Genomic DNA, 16,199 nt, shown 5'->3' with positions numbered 1-16,199 from the left:
ATCTCTTGATGACTCAAGTCAAAGCTTATGACTCTTGACAATTTCTTTAAAACTAGTCACTTAAAAAGTTGTGACTTTTGAAAAATCTTCAGAAACAAGTCATTTGAAGAATTGTGACTTTTGGAAATGTATTTTTCGAAATCAGTCACTGGTAATCGATTACCATCAAGGTGTAATCGATTACACATCAACAAATGTGACTCTTCATTTTGAATTTTGAAAATTAAAACGTTTAGAGGCTCTAGTAATCGATTACAAGTGTTGTGTAATCGATTACACTAGTTTAAAATGATTTAAAACTATTAAACACAAGTTGTAACTCTTGAAATTTGAAATCTTAACGTTTTAAAACACTGGTAATCGATTACTACCTTCTGGTAATCAATTACCAGAGAGTAAAACTCTTTCGTAATGATTTTGTGAAAACTTCTTGTGCTACTCAATGTTTTGGAAAACTTTTTTAGTAATTATCTTGATTGAGTCTTCTCTTGATTCTTGAATCTTGAGTCTTGAATCTTGATCTTGAATCTTGAATCTTGATTCTTGAAACTTGATTCTTGATTCTTGAAACTTGATTCTTGAATCTTGTATCTTGAAACTTTGGAATTTTCTTAACTCTTGATATTTTGGCATCATCAAAATAATCTTGGAAGGCATTGCTTCCACAGGGATGAGGTTGTGGAGAAATTTCTGAAGAAATATTTCTCTGGAGTCTAAGACTACAGAAGGCAAAGCTGCCATCTCTTCTTTTCACCAATTTCCCGATGAATCTTTGAGTGAGGCCTTGGAAAGATTCTGTGATTTATTGAGAAAGACTCCCACTCATGGATTCTCAGAACCAATACAGCTCAATATCTTTATAGATGCGTTAAGACCGCAGTCCAAACAGCTATTAGACACTTCTGCAGGTGGGAAAATCAAATTGAAGACCCCTAAAGAAGCCATGGATCTCATTGAAAATATGGCTGCAAGCGACATTGCTATTTTGAGAGATAGAGCTCACATTCCTACCAAAAAAGAGTTTATTGGAGTTAACCTCCCAAGATGCATTGTTGGCACAAAACAAATTGTTGTCTAAGCAACTGGAAGTCTTGACTGAAACACTAAGTAAGTTGCCAACTCAAATTCATTTTGCATATACTTCACATGCTTCTATTTTGCAGGTTGCAGGATGTACCATCTGTGGGGGAGCTCATGAATCTGGATGCTGTATTCCTATTGAAGAACACCCCACTCGTGAAGTCAATTACATGGGAAATCAGCCTAGAAACAATTTTAATGCAGGAGGATTTTCTGGATTCCAACATGGCCAGCAATATAATCAACAGTAGGGACAATGGAGGAACCACCCTAGAAATCAGTTCAATAGAGATCAAGGTGGACCATCCACAAGGCCATAACAACATGGGTCTAGTCTCTGTGATCGCACAACGAAGCTGGAAGAGACTCTAGCTCAGTTTATGCAGGTTTCTATGTCCAATCCACTACAAGGAAAATGACTTATACCTACAGTCAAAATCTGTCACTAGAAGTCCAAAATCCGTAGGTAAATGTATAAAGGACTTTGTCCTACAGACATTTTTTGCGTCAACTTTGAGGGGGTATACAGTGACAACTAATAGTCTGTCACTATAGGCTTTACCTACGGATATATTTTTACCTACAGTCAAATTTAACTATCACTATAGGTAACACCTACTATTTTAAATGTGTAGGTAAAAGATATTAATGTATACCTATAATCTCTAACTGTAGGTAAAAGTCAATTTACTTGTACCTACGGTCTTCTGTAGGTAAATGTCATATAATAATAAAACTAGTTCCTAATTACATTATTTTTTTATTATAATTTTTAATTAAATATACATGAGCTTAATTAAATTTTAAAAGTTACAACAACCTGCTACATACAATTAAATTTTTGTTAGCCTAATTTGTGATTGTTGTAACTAGATTGTGAGCTTTGAATGGAAGAAATCCAAACATATCTTTAGTGGTTGACCTCAGAATTTATTTGCTCTCAATTTGAAATTCAAATTAAATGTATATGCTGTGTGCTAATCACGTGGAGTTATGACTAATGACTAACATATTAACATCACTTTTGCCTAGAAAAAGGTTATAGTGGCAAGATTTAAGAACAAAAAAGGGAATGTTTTTAGAACATGGTTCTTCTATATGTAATATCATGGAACAAAAAAAGAGCCCAGTAGTATTAAAATGTTGCATGTGCAGCAATTAATTTGGAATCTTGTTTTAACTAGCTGTTTCTTCCATCATAAGCTTGGCATGCTCCTACCTTTTTCTCTCAGAAGCAACAAATTATAGCAACTCCATGAAGCCTGTTTCACAGCAAGAAAGATATTTGTTCTTAGCTTTTAGTTTTACTAGATATGGCATACTTCAAAGGGCTACATGACAACTGTAATTAAGATGACCCTAAAGCCAAATTGATTGTGTTTTCTGTTGAAAGTTCAAAAAGATTACTTTATCTAGCATACTTCTGCACAACTAATTAATTACATCAACTTATAATTAATTAGAAATTGTTGAAGGGTTACATTTTATGAAGTTGATATGCAGATGAGAATAATTAAAACCTAGGAAGGACATGGAATGGTCAAACAAAATGAGTATGCAACAATAATAGCCAAACATTCACATGAAAATAAGGTTGCTTTTCTGCTTCACATTTTTCCCACCCTCATTCCAATTGTAAAATACTCTTGCTTTAGCATAGGTCTTTCAAGTATGTATTTAACAAGTATATATCACCCAATAACATATACAAGAAAACAAACCTCAAAAAAGAAAAATGGGACGTGTAAATTTAACAATATATTATCACAAGCTGGTCCAGTTAATCAATAATTCATTTAGGTGATCCCATCCAGAAAAGATCAATTAGATGACCCAATTATATATTTATAGTGGGGACACAAACAGAATAATCATGTGGTTGATGCTGTCATCATCTTTTCCTTGACCGTGAGAGCCTAAAGAAGGGTCCAATTGCACGAGGGCTTTCCAAATCATCATTCAAGTAAAAGGAACAAGACTGAAGCATAAATTATAACATTCAATTGCTATTAAAATAACATAATGATGATATATTCTATATATATATATATATATATATATATATATATATATATATATAGTTAAAATATAGTACTATATTTCAACTCACCTCTAGCTAAGATTGTTTGTAGTTTGATGATCTTTACCGGTAGAATCATTTGTAGGTACCTAAATTAAAAGAACGTTTTTTCTTTGTAAAGTATCATATCATAGTTAAATCGTTGAATAAGTAGAATTATAAATTCATACCTCTTGATCTATAGCTTCTAAGACTTGATTAATTTGTGGATCTTCTGCAAATCGTACTTTAAGCACAGCTACAAGGTTTCCAAGCAAATTCTCCAACTTTTGAATTCTATTGTTTGTATAAGAGCTTTGAGATGAACTTGCTTGATGTGGAAGCTTGCCAAGACAACGCACACGTCCTCTTTTTTCAGGTCCTTTGACTTTTGAATATATATCATTTGTCCAATCAGTAGAATCTTGCGTGCTTTGTAAATTTTGCGAACTCTCTGCTTCAACCATTTTCTTTTTTAGTTCATCCTACATAAATACACCTTATAAATTATTATCATACATCAATATCCTGAATACTTCAATATCACTAAACAAAACTCATCTCCACATTAGTTACTCCCCCTCACCCCATAACCTTCTATTAGAAAATTGAGCAAAACAAAGAAAAAGTATTGAAATAAAAATTAAAATTCTTACAATTACAATAGCAGCCTTTTCAGTAACAATGCTTCCATCTTTTCGAGTTCGAGTGTCAATATAAATTTCTGCCCTAGAAGGTTGCACTCCCTTAGCCTTTGTAGTCTAACATTAGTTAAAAAGATCAATCATCCTATTTGTATTAAGCAATTTAAAAATAAAAAAATATAAAAAAGGCAAACCATCTCATGAATCCGTCTTGGAAGATTATTGGTTCCCATGCAATGCAAGTCCTCATATTTTGAGCGGCTCCTTTTGTTGATTTTGCTTATTTTCTATAATCAACAAATATAAAAAGTCAATAATAAAAATAAACATATAATATATAATTGTTATGTTAGCAAAAGGTTGGTGACATTGTCATGTATACCTGCCCTTTCTCAGAACACCAATAATGTACTAAATCACGATATTGAGAAGGATCAACCCTTGGATCTGGGATGTGAGCAATCATTTCCTCCTTAGTTTTGCTCTCATCATATCCTTTTGATTTCAGTTCATATTTAAATTGCCTCCATTTCAGACTCATGTCATCAATCAATATTTTCTTTGTTTGTTCAGTTAATTCAGGAACAAATCGAAACTTACTCTATTATGAGTATCATTAACAAACAAAAAAGATCATTTTGTTAGACATTAGAAGACATAAAATTTTACAAGAAGCAAGATGAAACAACACTTATAAAGTTTTATACCAGACCTGAATTAATTCAACCATGTCAGTAATATAGTCCTTAGGCATGTCTTTCCAGCTAAGAAAATTGATAGGAGCACATTGGTGTCTCCTTACCAAGCTCCCAATTGCATTCAGTAGAGTTTTCCCTTCCCAACCCATAGGATTGCCCCAATGATCTACTTCAACAAGTATGAATTCTCCATCTGGCAAGTCCCACACATCTAGCATATGTGTATAACCTCTGGTTCTCTTTTTATCTAAATCATTCATGGATATGACATTTATCAAACACACACACACACAGATTTGAACTATATGGAAAAAAGAAACTCACTAGTAAATTTAATCTTATCATATTCTAAAAGATATTCAACTCAAACAGAATTTTACATATAATTCTAAGCCAAAAAAGCATATGTGTATAAATACCTTTAGTTGAACTTTCATTTGCACTTTCAAGAGAAGTATGAGACTGAACATGACTATCTTCTTGTATGTGTTGTTCTGTTTGTGATTGTTGATTTAGTTAATAAACAATTGTGTTATAAATAATTTAATATAAAATAAAGAAATTAAGTTAATAAAATCTTTATACCTCCTTCAAATTGTGCATTTTCTTCAAGTATAGAGTTGTTATTTTGGTTCACTTCAGTAGAGCTTTCAATTGATTGCTCTTTTGCTTGTGATTGACCATCATTTTGAATGATATTCAACTTTCTGCGCTTTCCCATAGTATGCTGAATAAATCCATCCAAAAAATAAAATAAAATAAAAATTAGATATAACTACATTATTGACTATGATTTTTTTAAACACCATGCCAAAAAATAAAAGAAGAATAAAGTAATTACCTAAAAGGCAAATTTAGATTGCTTGTAAGCTATTTTTTCACCAATCTCCAATCACAAAGAATCAAACTATTGAGGAAACAACGAAACAAATTTTGATAAAAAACGGATAACATCATTATATTGTGAGTGATTTTTATACATAACAAAAAATAAACACAAGAGTAATGAATAATAAGAACAAAAAACTAAAGAAAGGAATAAGAGTATATAAATGTGACAAAATGTTCAATACATGTATACTCAAACTATAACCAAATGTTCAAATAGAACAAATAAAAACAAATCAAAAGAAGTCTGCATCGCTCTCATCATCATCTATATAATTATCATCCTTGTCATGTGGTAAAATGTTCTCCATAGGTATTGTAACTTCAATGATATCATCACTATCATCGGCTTCTGTTCTGATCAAATCATTATGATTTATCTCTTGTAAGACTTGTTCATTCCCTTGATCCGTGTCATTGGATTGCTCATCACCCATATCATATACATCTCTGATTTTAGCATGCACAACAACAAGCCAACCATTTTGTGTTTTATTCTCCACATAGAATACTTTCTTAGCTTGAGATGCAAAAACAAATGGATCGTCACATATATCATTCCCTGTATGTTGCAAATAATTGAAATTCACTAATGTCATACCGAAGTTATCAATTTTGCAACCCCTGTTTATATCAACTCAATCACACTTGAAAAGTATAGCCTTATATTTTCCAGAATAATCCAATTGAATTATATCTGTTAGTGCACCATAGTAGTGGATTTCTCCCTTCTTTGGGTTTTTATCTCTTGAACTGGCATAACTTAATGTCTTAACAGTTACAACAATGCCACTGTTTTGAGTCTTCAAGCACCTTTCACGTGTCTTTGTATGAAATCTAACTCCATTAACAATGTACCCGCTATATCTTCTCACTATTTCTAGTGGACCACGAGCTAACCACTTGATATCATTTGCCACTAGAGTGTTGTCTTGCTCTTCCAATCGAGCAACCTACCACAATTTTATTTCAAATGGTTAAAATTTTAAATGAATGCAAAATTTAATATTATTGATTCTTCCTAAACTTACTCTTTCACGGAACCAATCTGGAAATTCTTTACTATGAATTTTGTCAACTTCATATGGAGATAATCGACGATTTTGTCTCTTGATAAGATCAGTATGGGCTCTATGTAAAAAATGTTAGAAAAAGTAAGCATTATCATTGATAGAAAGATATTATACAAATATTCAATAAATAAATGAACATGAAAAAAATTGTATTACTTTCGAAAGTGGTCAACATTGTTGCTATTGAAAAGCACATATCTATGTGCTTGAACCAATGCTTTCTTATCAAGAGAAATCCGAGAAGCTCTTTTTCTCTTCTTCACATTGAATCCAACTTGCTTCTTTCTGCCCAATGGTCTACCTCTAGGATTTAAAACACTTACATTTTCCACAAAACATGAGTCATCATTTCGAGCAAATTGATTAAAATGAGTCTCCACCCTAGATAAGATATCTTGAACAAAATATCAAGCATTCATGAGCTAAATATCCTTCTGCAATAGATCCTTCTGGATGTGCTCGATTACGAACAAATGACTTTAGAGTCAAAAGGAACCTAAAAAGAAAATTTTAGGTTACAAATTAAGATAATATCATTTTACTTTATAACTCTAGAATGTTTTAAAATGATTAAAAAGTATTCATACCTTTCAATAGGATACATCCATCGGTAATGTACAGGTCCTCCAACTCTTGCTTCATGTGCCAAATGGATTACCAAATGTACCATTACGGTGAAAAAAGATGGAGGAAAAATCTGTTCTAATTGGCATAATGTTAGAGCTACTTGATGCTCTAGGTGCTCTAAATTACTCTCATTAAGCACCTTGCCACACAACTCCTTGAAGAAACAACAAAGATCGGATATAGCTAAACTCACTTTGTCTGGCAAACAACCTTTCATAGCTATAGGAAGAAACTCTTGCATTAAAAGATGACAATCATAACTTTTGAGACCGGATATTTTGTGTTCCTTCACTTGCACACATCTTGAAATATTAGACAAATATTCATCAGGAGCTTTTATTGTTTTGAGAACTTCCAAAAATGTTTCTTTCTCTTTTGAAGTCATTTGGTAACAAGCTCTAGGAAAATATTGTTTGCCTTTACTTGGGTGCATCTTTGGATGTAATTGGCTTCTAATATTCATATCAACAAGATCATAGCGTGCCTTATCATTGTCCTTTGACTTACCTTCTAATTGTAACAACATCCCAATAATGTTATCACACACATTCTTTTCTATGTGCATAACATCAAGATTATGACGGAGCACACTATGTTGCCAATAAGGCAATGTGAACAAAATACTTCTCTTTTTCCATGGTGACCAATCCCCAACTCCATGATATTCCATCTGTCTCAAAGAAAAAGCTCCACTAGGTAGATCAGGTGGAGCTCTAAACTCCTGGGTTCCATCAAAATCTCTTTTATTGTATCTCCACTTATGATCGGGCTCTAACCAACGACGATGACACATATAGCAAAACTTTCTACCATAACGCAACCACTTTGAGCCAATCTCAAAACCACAACATGGAAAAGCATATTGGCCTCTAGTGCTCCAACCAGACAAATTTGCATAAGCAGGAAAATCATTAATAGTCCACATAATTGCAGCACGCATTTGGAATGACTCTTTTTTACATGCATCAAACGTTTTTACCCCAATTTCCCATAATTCCTTTAATTCTTCCACAAGAGGCTGCATATAAACATCAAGGTTCATACCTGGACCTTTTGGACCAGGAATAAGCAATGAAAGTATAAAATTAGGTTGCTTCATACACATCCATGGAGGAAGATTGTACGGAATCAAGATAACAGGCCAAGTGCTATGGGAAATTTCCATAGTTTTGAAAGGATTAAAGCCATCAGTAGCCAAACCTAGTCGAACATTACGAGCGTCACAAGCAAAATCAGGATACTGACAATCAAAATTCTTCCAAGCAAATGAATCAGCTGGATGCCTCAGGAGTCCATCTTTAGTTCGACCAACCTCATGCCATATCATAGAACAAGCTGTTTTTGGTGATACAAAAAGTCTTTGCAATCTAGGTATAAGAGGGAACCAACGAAGAATCTTTGCTGGTATCTTTTTTCTACATTCAACATCATCAGAGTTATATTTCCATCTTGACAAATTGCATTTAGGGCAAATTTCAGCATCAGCCAAATCCTTCCTATACAATATGCATTCATTGGGACAAACATGAATTTTTTCATAAGATAGACCCAACCCTGAAATAATCTTCTTTGTATCATAAAATGATTTGGGCAAAGTATTTTCCTCTGGTAATGCATCACTTAACAGCTCTAACAACATCGAAAAACTTTTATCAGTCCACCCATTTAGACACTTTAAGTGATACAAATGTACAAGGAATGACAATTTTGTAAACTTCTTACAACCTTTATAAAGACTTTGCTCTGCCTCCCTTAACATCTGATATAACTTTTCTGAATTATTATTGTCTTCAGATTGTTGAACACTAGGTCCATTCATAAATTCTCTAGAATCTCCATCCTCCATATTTATATCTGTGTCATTACTCTCATTAGTTGCATGCATTGTGAATGCATCATGAACCAATGTATCCATGTCATGATCAAACTCCCCTTCCACTTGGGATGTATCTAAAGAACTAGATGGGCCAACTTGTTCACCATGAAAGATCCAAGTAACATATCCTTTTAGAAATCCATTACTAATAATGTGCTCATAAACATTCATCCGAGAGCGCCACTTGCAATTGACACATTTGGTACAAGGGCATAAAATTTTTCCATCCTTTGACGATTTCGCAAATGCAAAATCTAGAAAGTTTAAAACTCCTCTAATATACTTCTCTTTATTAAGAGAATTGTAGTCTATCCAACTCTTATCCATTTGATAAAATAAACTGAAAAAGTAGAATAAAATAGACATAATAAATTAGTGCTTAATATAACTAAAATATCCAGGTATAAGTCAATCACAACCGTGTTAGCAACTATAAAATTAATAATGTTAGCAGTGAAAAGGACAAATTATTTTAATTGCCTAGCTGGAAACAAAATATGAAAAATAAAACACAAGAATACAAGCATAGCATATATATGTTAACAAGATTAATTTAATGACAATTAAAAAAATCTAACATGATGACAAGTAATTTTGAAGAACCAAATTGAGAGTACTAATTCTGCATTAATGAACCAAAACAATAACTTTGACTCTTGTGAGAATTTTAACTAATAACTAAATGTCTAATGCACTGGAAGCCTACAACCACCAATATATTAGCAGTTGAATCATTGATTCGGTTAGCATATTGGCGCTTAACAAGCTACTGGTCAATCAATAAATTAATAGTATATTCTTTCCTTAATGATTACTTCATTTGATCTCATAAGAAAAAATCACATGTTTATTTATTTTTACGATAAATCACATGTTTGTTGAGATTATGTTTTCGGTGATCCTTTTTTATTATTAACTAATTTATTTTATTTAATGACATTATCACCTAAATATTTTCATTTAATTGAGATTGTGTTTTCAATGATTTTTTTTTAAATTTTTAATATCAAATTCTAATGAAAGATAAATTATCTTAAAATTATCTTTTGTTCTCACGAATAAAAAAAACTAACAAATAATAATAGATAATCTTCTAAATTTTTTTATTTAGATGGAAAGACCATAATTTTGAAAAGTACCTGAAATATGATGAGCCCAATGAGGACTGGCTGTGTATCAAACCCAAAGCTTCGATACAGATCAACTGAATTTTGCACTAGTGTATATCCTCCAAATTGTAGAAGTGTAAGAATCTACAACAATATATCAAAGCATTACAAATAATCTCATAGTCAAATATTGCAATGCCTTTTTCCGTTAAACAGCAGAAGGAAAGACACTTGCAGTCTATATTAATCATGTTATTGAAGCTTGGGAAGTATAGTGAATTAGTGATTAGGACTTAGGAGAATGGCTTCAACTAGAATTACAACTTTATTGGTAGAGCATATATATGTATCTTGGCATAGACAGCAACATCTGGCACTATCCATCTTTAGCTATCAATAAGAAATAATTTATGCACTAAGCTATGGGCCAATTATAAGATTCTTTCATGGTATATACAAAGTTTTTATCAACTTTCTTTAAATTCTTAACCTTCTCTCATATCTTTAGTTCAAATTAAATAGGAATGTAGGAATGTAGGAATGGCCAAAATTTCATTTGGATCCAACTTACCAGGTCAACAACTTTGACAGCTGCTTTATCATATCTTGCCTTGATCTCCTCTGCCAATGCCTGTAATTAAAAATATATTAAAAAATCACATCTAACAATCACATACTTCTAACAAGCCAAAAAACAACAAAATAAGACACACCTACTAATCAAGTATACATTTCGATCAAACTTAATATCATTATGTTCCGGTTGTGTGATTATAATTAAGTACCCAAAACTAGATGGAAAATTAGGTAGGCAGGCTACCTCAATCCACAAAAAAAATGTGCTATATCTTTTCTTCCTTAATTTCTTTATTAAAATCATAAATATCCTCTACTTGTTTGAGTAAAAACATTTATGTGATAATTTATTTTTACTAATATCTTGATTGTGTGATATGATGGACAAATAATTATATTTTTTAAATACGTGGTCAAAAGTTTATTCTCATAAATAAATCTTCCTATTTTATAAGATTAATCTCTGTATGTCTGAAACATAATTAAAAGGAAGAAACATATACAAGAAATTAAAAGACAAAAGTCACCTTCCAATTGAATTTCAAAGAATGACCAAATGTGTCTGTTACAATCACACTAATAATTTGGTTTTGAAAGAAGTGTTGAAGATAAAACCACTGCAGAAGCATGTTTATATAATTGAAGCTGGGTAAGACGTACACGTATATAAAAAAATGCACGTAATTAAAAGTTCCAAACATGCGATATTAAGTTCTATCACCTTTTAAGCTTGTCTCACTCCAGTTAACAGCTGGAATGAATCTTCTCTAACAGCTGGAGACATCAATTTAACAGTTTCCCATATAACTTATTAATAAAGAATTGTTATAACAAACTCAAATAACGTGATTGGTAAAAAGTTGAAAAACCAATTAAACATAAAAGTTTCCAATTTATGCGATAATTGAGAATCCAATTCCATGTTAGAAAGTCTGAGATTATTTAAAATAAAGACACAGAAATAAAATCAAGAAGCAATAAGATTAAAAAGGAAGAGAATCTTAGCCACAGTCTTCCAAGCATGTTAGGTAAAATTGTCACCAAACTAAACCATAAGATGCTTTCATTGTAAAAGTTAGTAACTGAGAACCGAAAATTCCCAGAGAAAATACCCTGCCCACTTTTTTATTTTTTTTTACTATGAACCCAATAGCAGCAGCAAAAGTGCTAGCTGTCAATTTGTTTCTCCTAAGTGCTTGCCAGTTTTTAAACCAGTGTTGAAGGCAGCTTGCTTGAAGGACTGAATAAGTTTCAACAGATGTGTATTTTAACATACCACCAAGTGAGCCCAATTTTCTAGAGGGGTTATTTGAAGCTATTGGTCTTAGGTTCTCTAATAACCAGCTCAAAGGCATTAATACTAAAGTTTCTCTTATTACTTAGACATGCAACAAGTGCATCCACATAACAGCTACTTTGGTGCCAGAAACATTGCAACCAAACAAGAGAGAATGAAGAAGCAATTTCACCATTGTTAAAGAAGTGATAAATTGTCACTTGAACTGTATATATAAGCTAGGCACCAACTGAATAGGAAAATGGCATTTAAAAGACAACAGCGTAGGTAATCGTGGCAATGGTGAGTTTTCTATGAACATTGAACATGTATATGGTTTCATTCCATGTAAGCGAAGAACTAGTTGTAGAAAGCTCGATCTTTGAAATTCTAAAAATCAAAACAGCTTTCTACATTACAGTTCAGAGGAATTCTATAGTTTGTGATGGTTGTGGCATTTCATCAAACATAACAACACAAAGATTCACAAACCCACAGAAACAGAACAGACCTAATGTGAAGTTAGAGGTAGAAGAACATGGAAGCCGTGTTGATGAGAGAAAGAAAGAGGTGCAAGATGGCTTTTACCAAGAGTGACGAAGTTGATGATGGATATGGTGTCCTGAAAGAGTCATGGAGTTGATGGACAGAGAGAAAGAGAGAGAGTGAGGACTGGAGAAACATCCAAGTGTTAACAACAGTCAGATAGATGAAGTGCATGTCTGGATCAGAGTCCAGAACGTGAGTAATTGGACTAATCACCTTGGATTGCTTTATTTTCTTAATTTCAAAACTACATGGATTTCATTCTCACCTTAAGTTAACTATATATAAGCAATCATGTAATCTAACTTTGACATAATAATAAACTAATAATAGGTCTGTACAAAGCCGAATCCCAATATTCAACTTCATAGAGATCTAACAGAGTACAAAGTAAGATTCTCACAAAATAATAATTAATTCAATCATACAGAGTGTAGTCTATATGGGAAACTTGGACCAATAGAAACAATGTGAATTGAATAGGTTTTCAAAAAAGCCATGAACAGAGGTTCAGGCAACTAACATATCTCCTACAACACAGTTTAGTGACTTAAATCCCCAACTGAATTCAAATTAACTTAGGGGCTTAGGGCAAATGATTCAACCCCATTCCCTTAGAAACAATCTTTTCCAATTAAAATGCTTTAAATTCTATCAAATTTTAAGTACATACAACGATGCGAAATTGTTGAACAGAACAAATACTAAGTAACATTGCAATCCAAGGCCAAGTTTCCAATCCCTTTTTTTTTTCCTTCCTAACCTAAAGTCACATACAAACTCAAAAAAAAATACCACTGTGTGGTGGCGAAAATTTTGATGTAACAAACAAACAAACGTCAAAAAGGAAACTCACAGTGATTCTGTCTTCAGTCCTCAAGTCCCTTAGCTCAACGCTTCGAAGAAAGCCGAGAATGGAGTTCTGAAGAAACCGGGGAAAGAGTGAGTTTTAGGTTAAAGAAAAATAAAAAAGAGTGTGAGAAAGAAAAACGTACAATAGTAGTAACCTCTGAATGGAAAGAGAGTTACAGATTAAAGCATTAACACGGGGCCGTGGAGGATGAGAGCTCGAAGAGAGAGGAAGAGAGAAGATGAGAGCTCGAAGAGAGAGGAAGAGAGAGGATGAGAGCTCGAAGAGTGATCTATACGCGTGAACAATATTAAAGCTCATGCCTCTTGTTTTTTCTGTAAAAGATTATTTGTCATTTTCTCACTGGAATTTAAAAATCTCTCGTCGTGTAATCTCTTTTAAGAAACCAATCAGGCTTTTTATCCCCATTTTTGTTTCTTGGCTGTTACTTCTTGAAATCAAAATGTTATCTAGCATAATTGACATTAATTTTGGTTAGTTATAGAAACACATTATGAAAGAGAAGCCAACGCGTAATGGAAAACCAAAGTATCTCAGTAGCGGGACAAAAGTGGAATTCATGTTGAAATCCATACTAAACAAATCGTTTGGATATTGATTATTATCTTATCCTAAAACATGGTTAAAGTTTTAATTTTATATTTACGTCTGAAGACCATGGCTATGTAAATTAAACAAGGAAACATTAGTGGTACAAAGTATACATTTTTCATCATCCAATTGTCATTTTTTAAATTTTAGGTAGAAACACTCAAGAATTGGTGCGAAATTTAAGATTGTAAAATAATGGTGATGGATTTGGTACTTTAAATTGAAAGCTAAGATATATTTTTTTGCCATTACATTTTTATTATATTCAATTTGACCATTTATTTTTTTAATAGTTCAATTTTTTCTTATATATTTTTAAAGTGAGTTTAAAAATTATTTATGAGTGGAACTTTTCAATTTTTGTACTAGATTTTGAAAATTATTTTTTGAGATTGAGTATTTACTAAAAAAAACAAGAGACTAGTATTCAAATTCAAATAGTCTTAAAGAGTTTTACCTACACCAACAATCGTAGGTATAAGGCTTTTGAGGTTATACCTACATCAACTAATTATAGACATAGATTTTGTGAAATTTTATCTACATCACGTAGTTGTAGGTATAAGTTTTTTAAAATTTTGCCTACACTGTGCTTCTGTAGGTAGTAATTCTTTTGAGTTTTATCTACACTAATCACTCATAGGCCCAAGTTTTTTGGAGTTTTACCTACATAACATAGTTGTAGGTAGAAGTATTTTTTTAGTTTTAATGAATTTGCCTACACCAAATAATGGTTGGTATAAGTGGTTGAGTTTTACCTACATTAGTTAGTTGTAGGTAAAAGTATTTTTGAGATTTACCTACACTAGTGTATGTCTGTAGCAAAAAAACGTCTGTAGGCATAGGTTATTTTTCTTGTAGTGATCAGAAGAGCACAGAGTCCGCCATAAAGAATCTTGAGGTCCAAGTGGGACAACTTGCAAAGCAATTGGCGGATAGATCATCAAGCAGTTTTACAGCTAATACAGAGAAAAATCCCAAGGAGGAATGTAAAGCTGTGATGACTAGAAGTAGAATGGCAATCCAACGAGATGATAGTGAAGCTGGAAAGAAGATGGAGGAACATAAACAACAGCTGGCACCTAAGCCAGCACTTGAACCTGTTTCTGATTTTGTAGAACTTGAAGAGATTAATGAGGAGACTGAAGATGACAAGGAGGAGAAGACACCAATAAAAGTGGAAGAAAAAGAAAGAATAAGAAAAGAAGAAAAAGAAAAAGAAAAAAAGTCAAAAAATGAAAAACAAAAAGAGAAAGTTGTTGATGATGAGCTGAAGAGAGGCAAGAGTGAAGCAAACACTGAAAAGAAGAAGGATATTACTTCAAATGAAAGCAATGAAGTACCTTATCCCTTGGTACCTTCCAGGAAAGATAAAGAAAGACATTTGGCCAGATTTCTTGATATCTTCAAGAAACTGGAAATTACTTTGCCCTTTAGAGAAACACTTCAACAAATGCCACTCTATGCCAAGTTTTTAAAAGATATGTTGACGAAGAAGAACCGGTACATCCACAGTGATAGAATTGTGGTGGAAGGCAATTGTAGTGTTGTGATTCAACGCATTGTTCCGCCTAAGCACAAAGATCTTGGAGTTGTCACAAGACTATGTTCTATTGGTGAGGTTGTTGTAGGAAAAGATCTCATAGATTTGGGAGCTAGTATCAATCTAATGCCTCTCTCCATGTGCCGACGACTTGAAGAGCTTGAGATAATGCCTACACGCATGACCCTTCAGTTGGCAGATCGCTCCATCACAAGATCGTATGGAGTGATTGAAGATGTTTTGGTGAAGATGAAACACCTTATATTCCCAGCTGATTTTATTGTGAGACATAGAAGAGGATGTAGATATTCCTCTCATTCTTGGTCGCCCATTCATGTCTACTGCAAGTTGCGTAGTAGATATGGGAAAGAAGATGTTACAAATGGGCATAGAATATCAAAGAATCATCTTTGATCTATTTCATGAAGATAAAGAGCCACCTGACCGGAATGTTTGTTTTAAGGTTCATGTGATGGAAGAAAGAAGACCTGAGAAGGTCTTGGAAGTGGGAACATTATTGGATCTTGGATAACAGGATGATGTGTCAAGCTAGTGACGTTAAAGAAGCGCTTATTGGGAGGCAACCTAGCTTTTCATTGCTTTAATTGTTGAATAATCCTTGAAAAATTGTCTTGTTAAAACTCTATTGGTTTAGCTTTCATTTCATTTTTTTGGTCTTTGGTTATTGCTTGTCTCTTTGTTTCCTTGTTTGTGATTTGCGATATAGGGGATTGGAAAGGAG

At 32.8% G+C, this 16,199-nt stretch overlaps 3 protein-coding genes across 12 annotated transcripts; 1 reads left to right on the top strand and 2 right to left on the bottom strand.

Annotated features, from left to right (window-relative positions):
- Positions 1-1,989: 1,989 nt before the first annotated feature.
- Positions 1,990-13,589, bottom strand: LOC114392855. 10 transcript variants are annotated; one of them, XM_028354098.1, is made up of 15 exons: positions 13,460-13,589; positions 13,309-13,374; positions 11,352-11,404; positions 10,626-10,685; positions 10,085-10,198; positions 5,323-5,388; positions 5,067-5,208; positions 4,901-4,975; positions 4,496-4,728; positions 4,166-4,384; positions 3,978-4,070; positions 3,796-3,900; positions 3,331-3,624; positions 3,191-3,249; positions 2,970-3,058 (listed from the first exon to the last, which is right to left on the bottom strand). In XM_028354098.1, the coding sequence occupies exons 7-14, from the start codon at positions 5,200-5,202 to the stop codon at positions 3,193-3,195; spliced, it is 1,212 nt and encodes a 403-aa protein (XP_028209899.1). In that variant the 5' UTR covers positions 5,203-5,208; positions 5,323-5,388; positions 10,085-10,198; positions 10,626-10,685; positions 11,352-11,404; positions 13,309-13,374; positions 13,460-13,589; the 3' UTR covers positions 2,970-3,058; positions 3,191-3,192. The 10 variants fall into 10 exon arrangements, with proteins under 10 accessions (XP_028209893.1, XP_028209894.1, XP_028209899.1 ...); XM_028354097.1 differs by having other exon boundaries at positions 13,448-13,583; XM_028354092.1 differs by lacking the exons at positions 2,970-3,058; positions 11,352-11,404 and adding an exon at positions 1,990-2,342 and having other exon boundaries at positions 13,448-13,583.
- LOC114391591 lies at positions 6,824-9,285 on the bottom strand. The gene is made up of 2 exons (XM_028352582.1): positions 7,030-9,285; positions 6,824-6,938 (listed from the first exon to the last, which is right to left on the bottom strand). The coding sequence occupies exons 1-2, from the start codon at positions 9,270-9,272 to the stop codon at positions 6,824-6,826; spliced, it is 2,358 nt and encodes a 785-aa protein (XP_028208383.1). The 5' UTR covers positions 9,273-9,285.
- On the top strand, positions 12,445-15,871 carry LOC114391590. The gene is made up of 3 exons (XM_028352581.1): positions 12,445-12,544; positions 14,754-15,091; positions 15,326-15,871. The coding sequence occupies exons 1-3, from the start codon at positions 12,445-12,447 to the stop codon at positions 15,869-15,871; spliced, it is 984 nt and encodes a 327-aa protein (XP_028208382.1).
- Positions 15,872-16,199: the final 328 nt, after the last annotated feature.

The sequence above is a fragment of the Glycine soja genome, chromosome 17, assembly GCF_004193775.1.
Source record: "Glycine soja cultivar W05 chromosome 17, ASM419377v2, whole genome shotgun sequence".
Lineage (NCBI taxonomy): Eukaryota > Viridiplantae > Streptophyta > Magnoliopsida > Fabales > Fabaceae > Glycine > Glycine soja.
The sequence above is the reverse complement of the archived record's forward strand: the minus strand, read 5'-3'. Positions and strand labels throughout refer to the sequence as shown.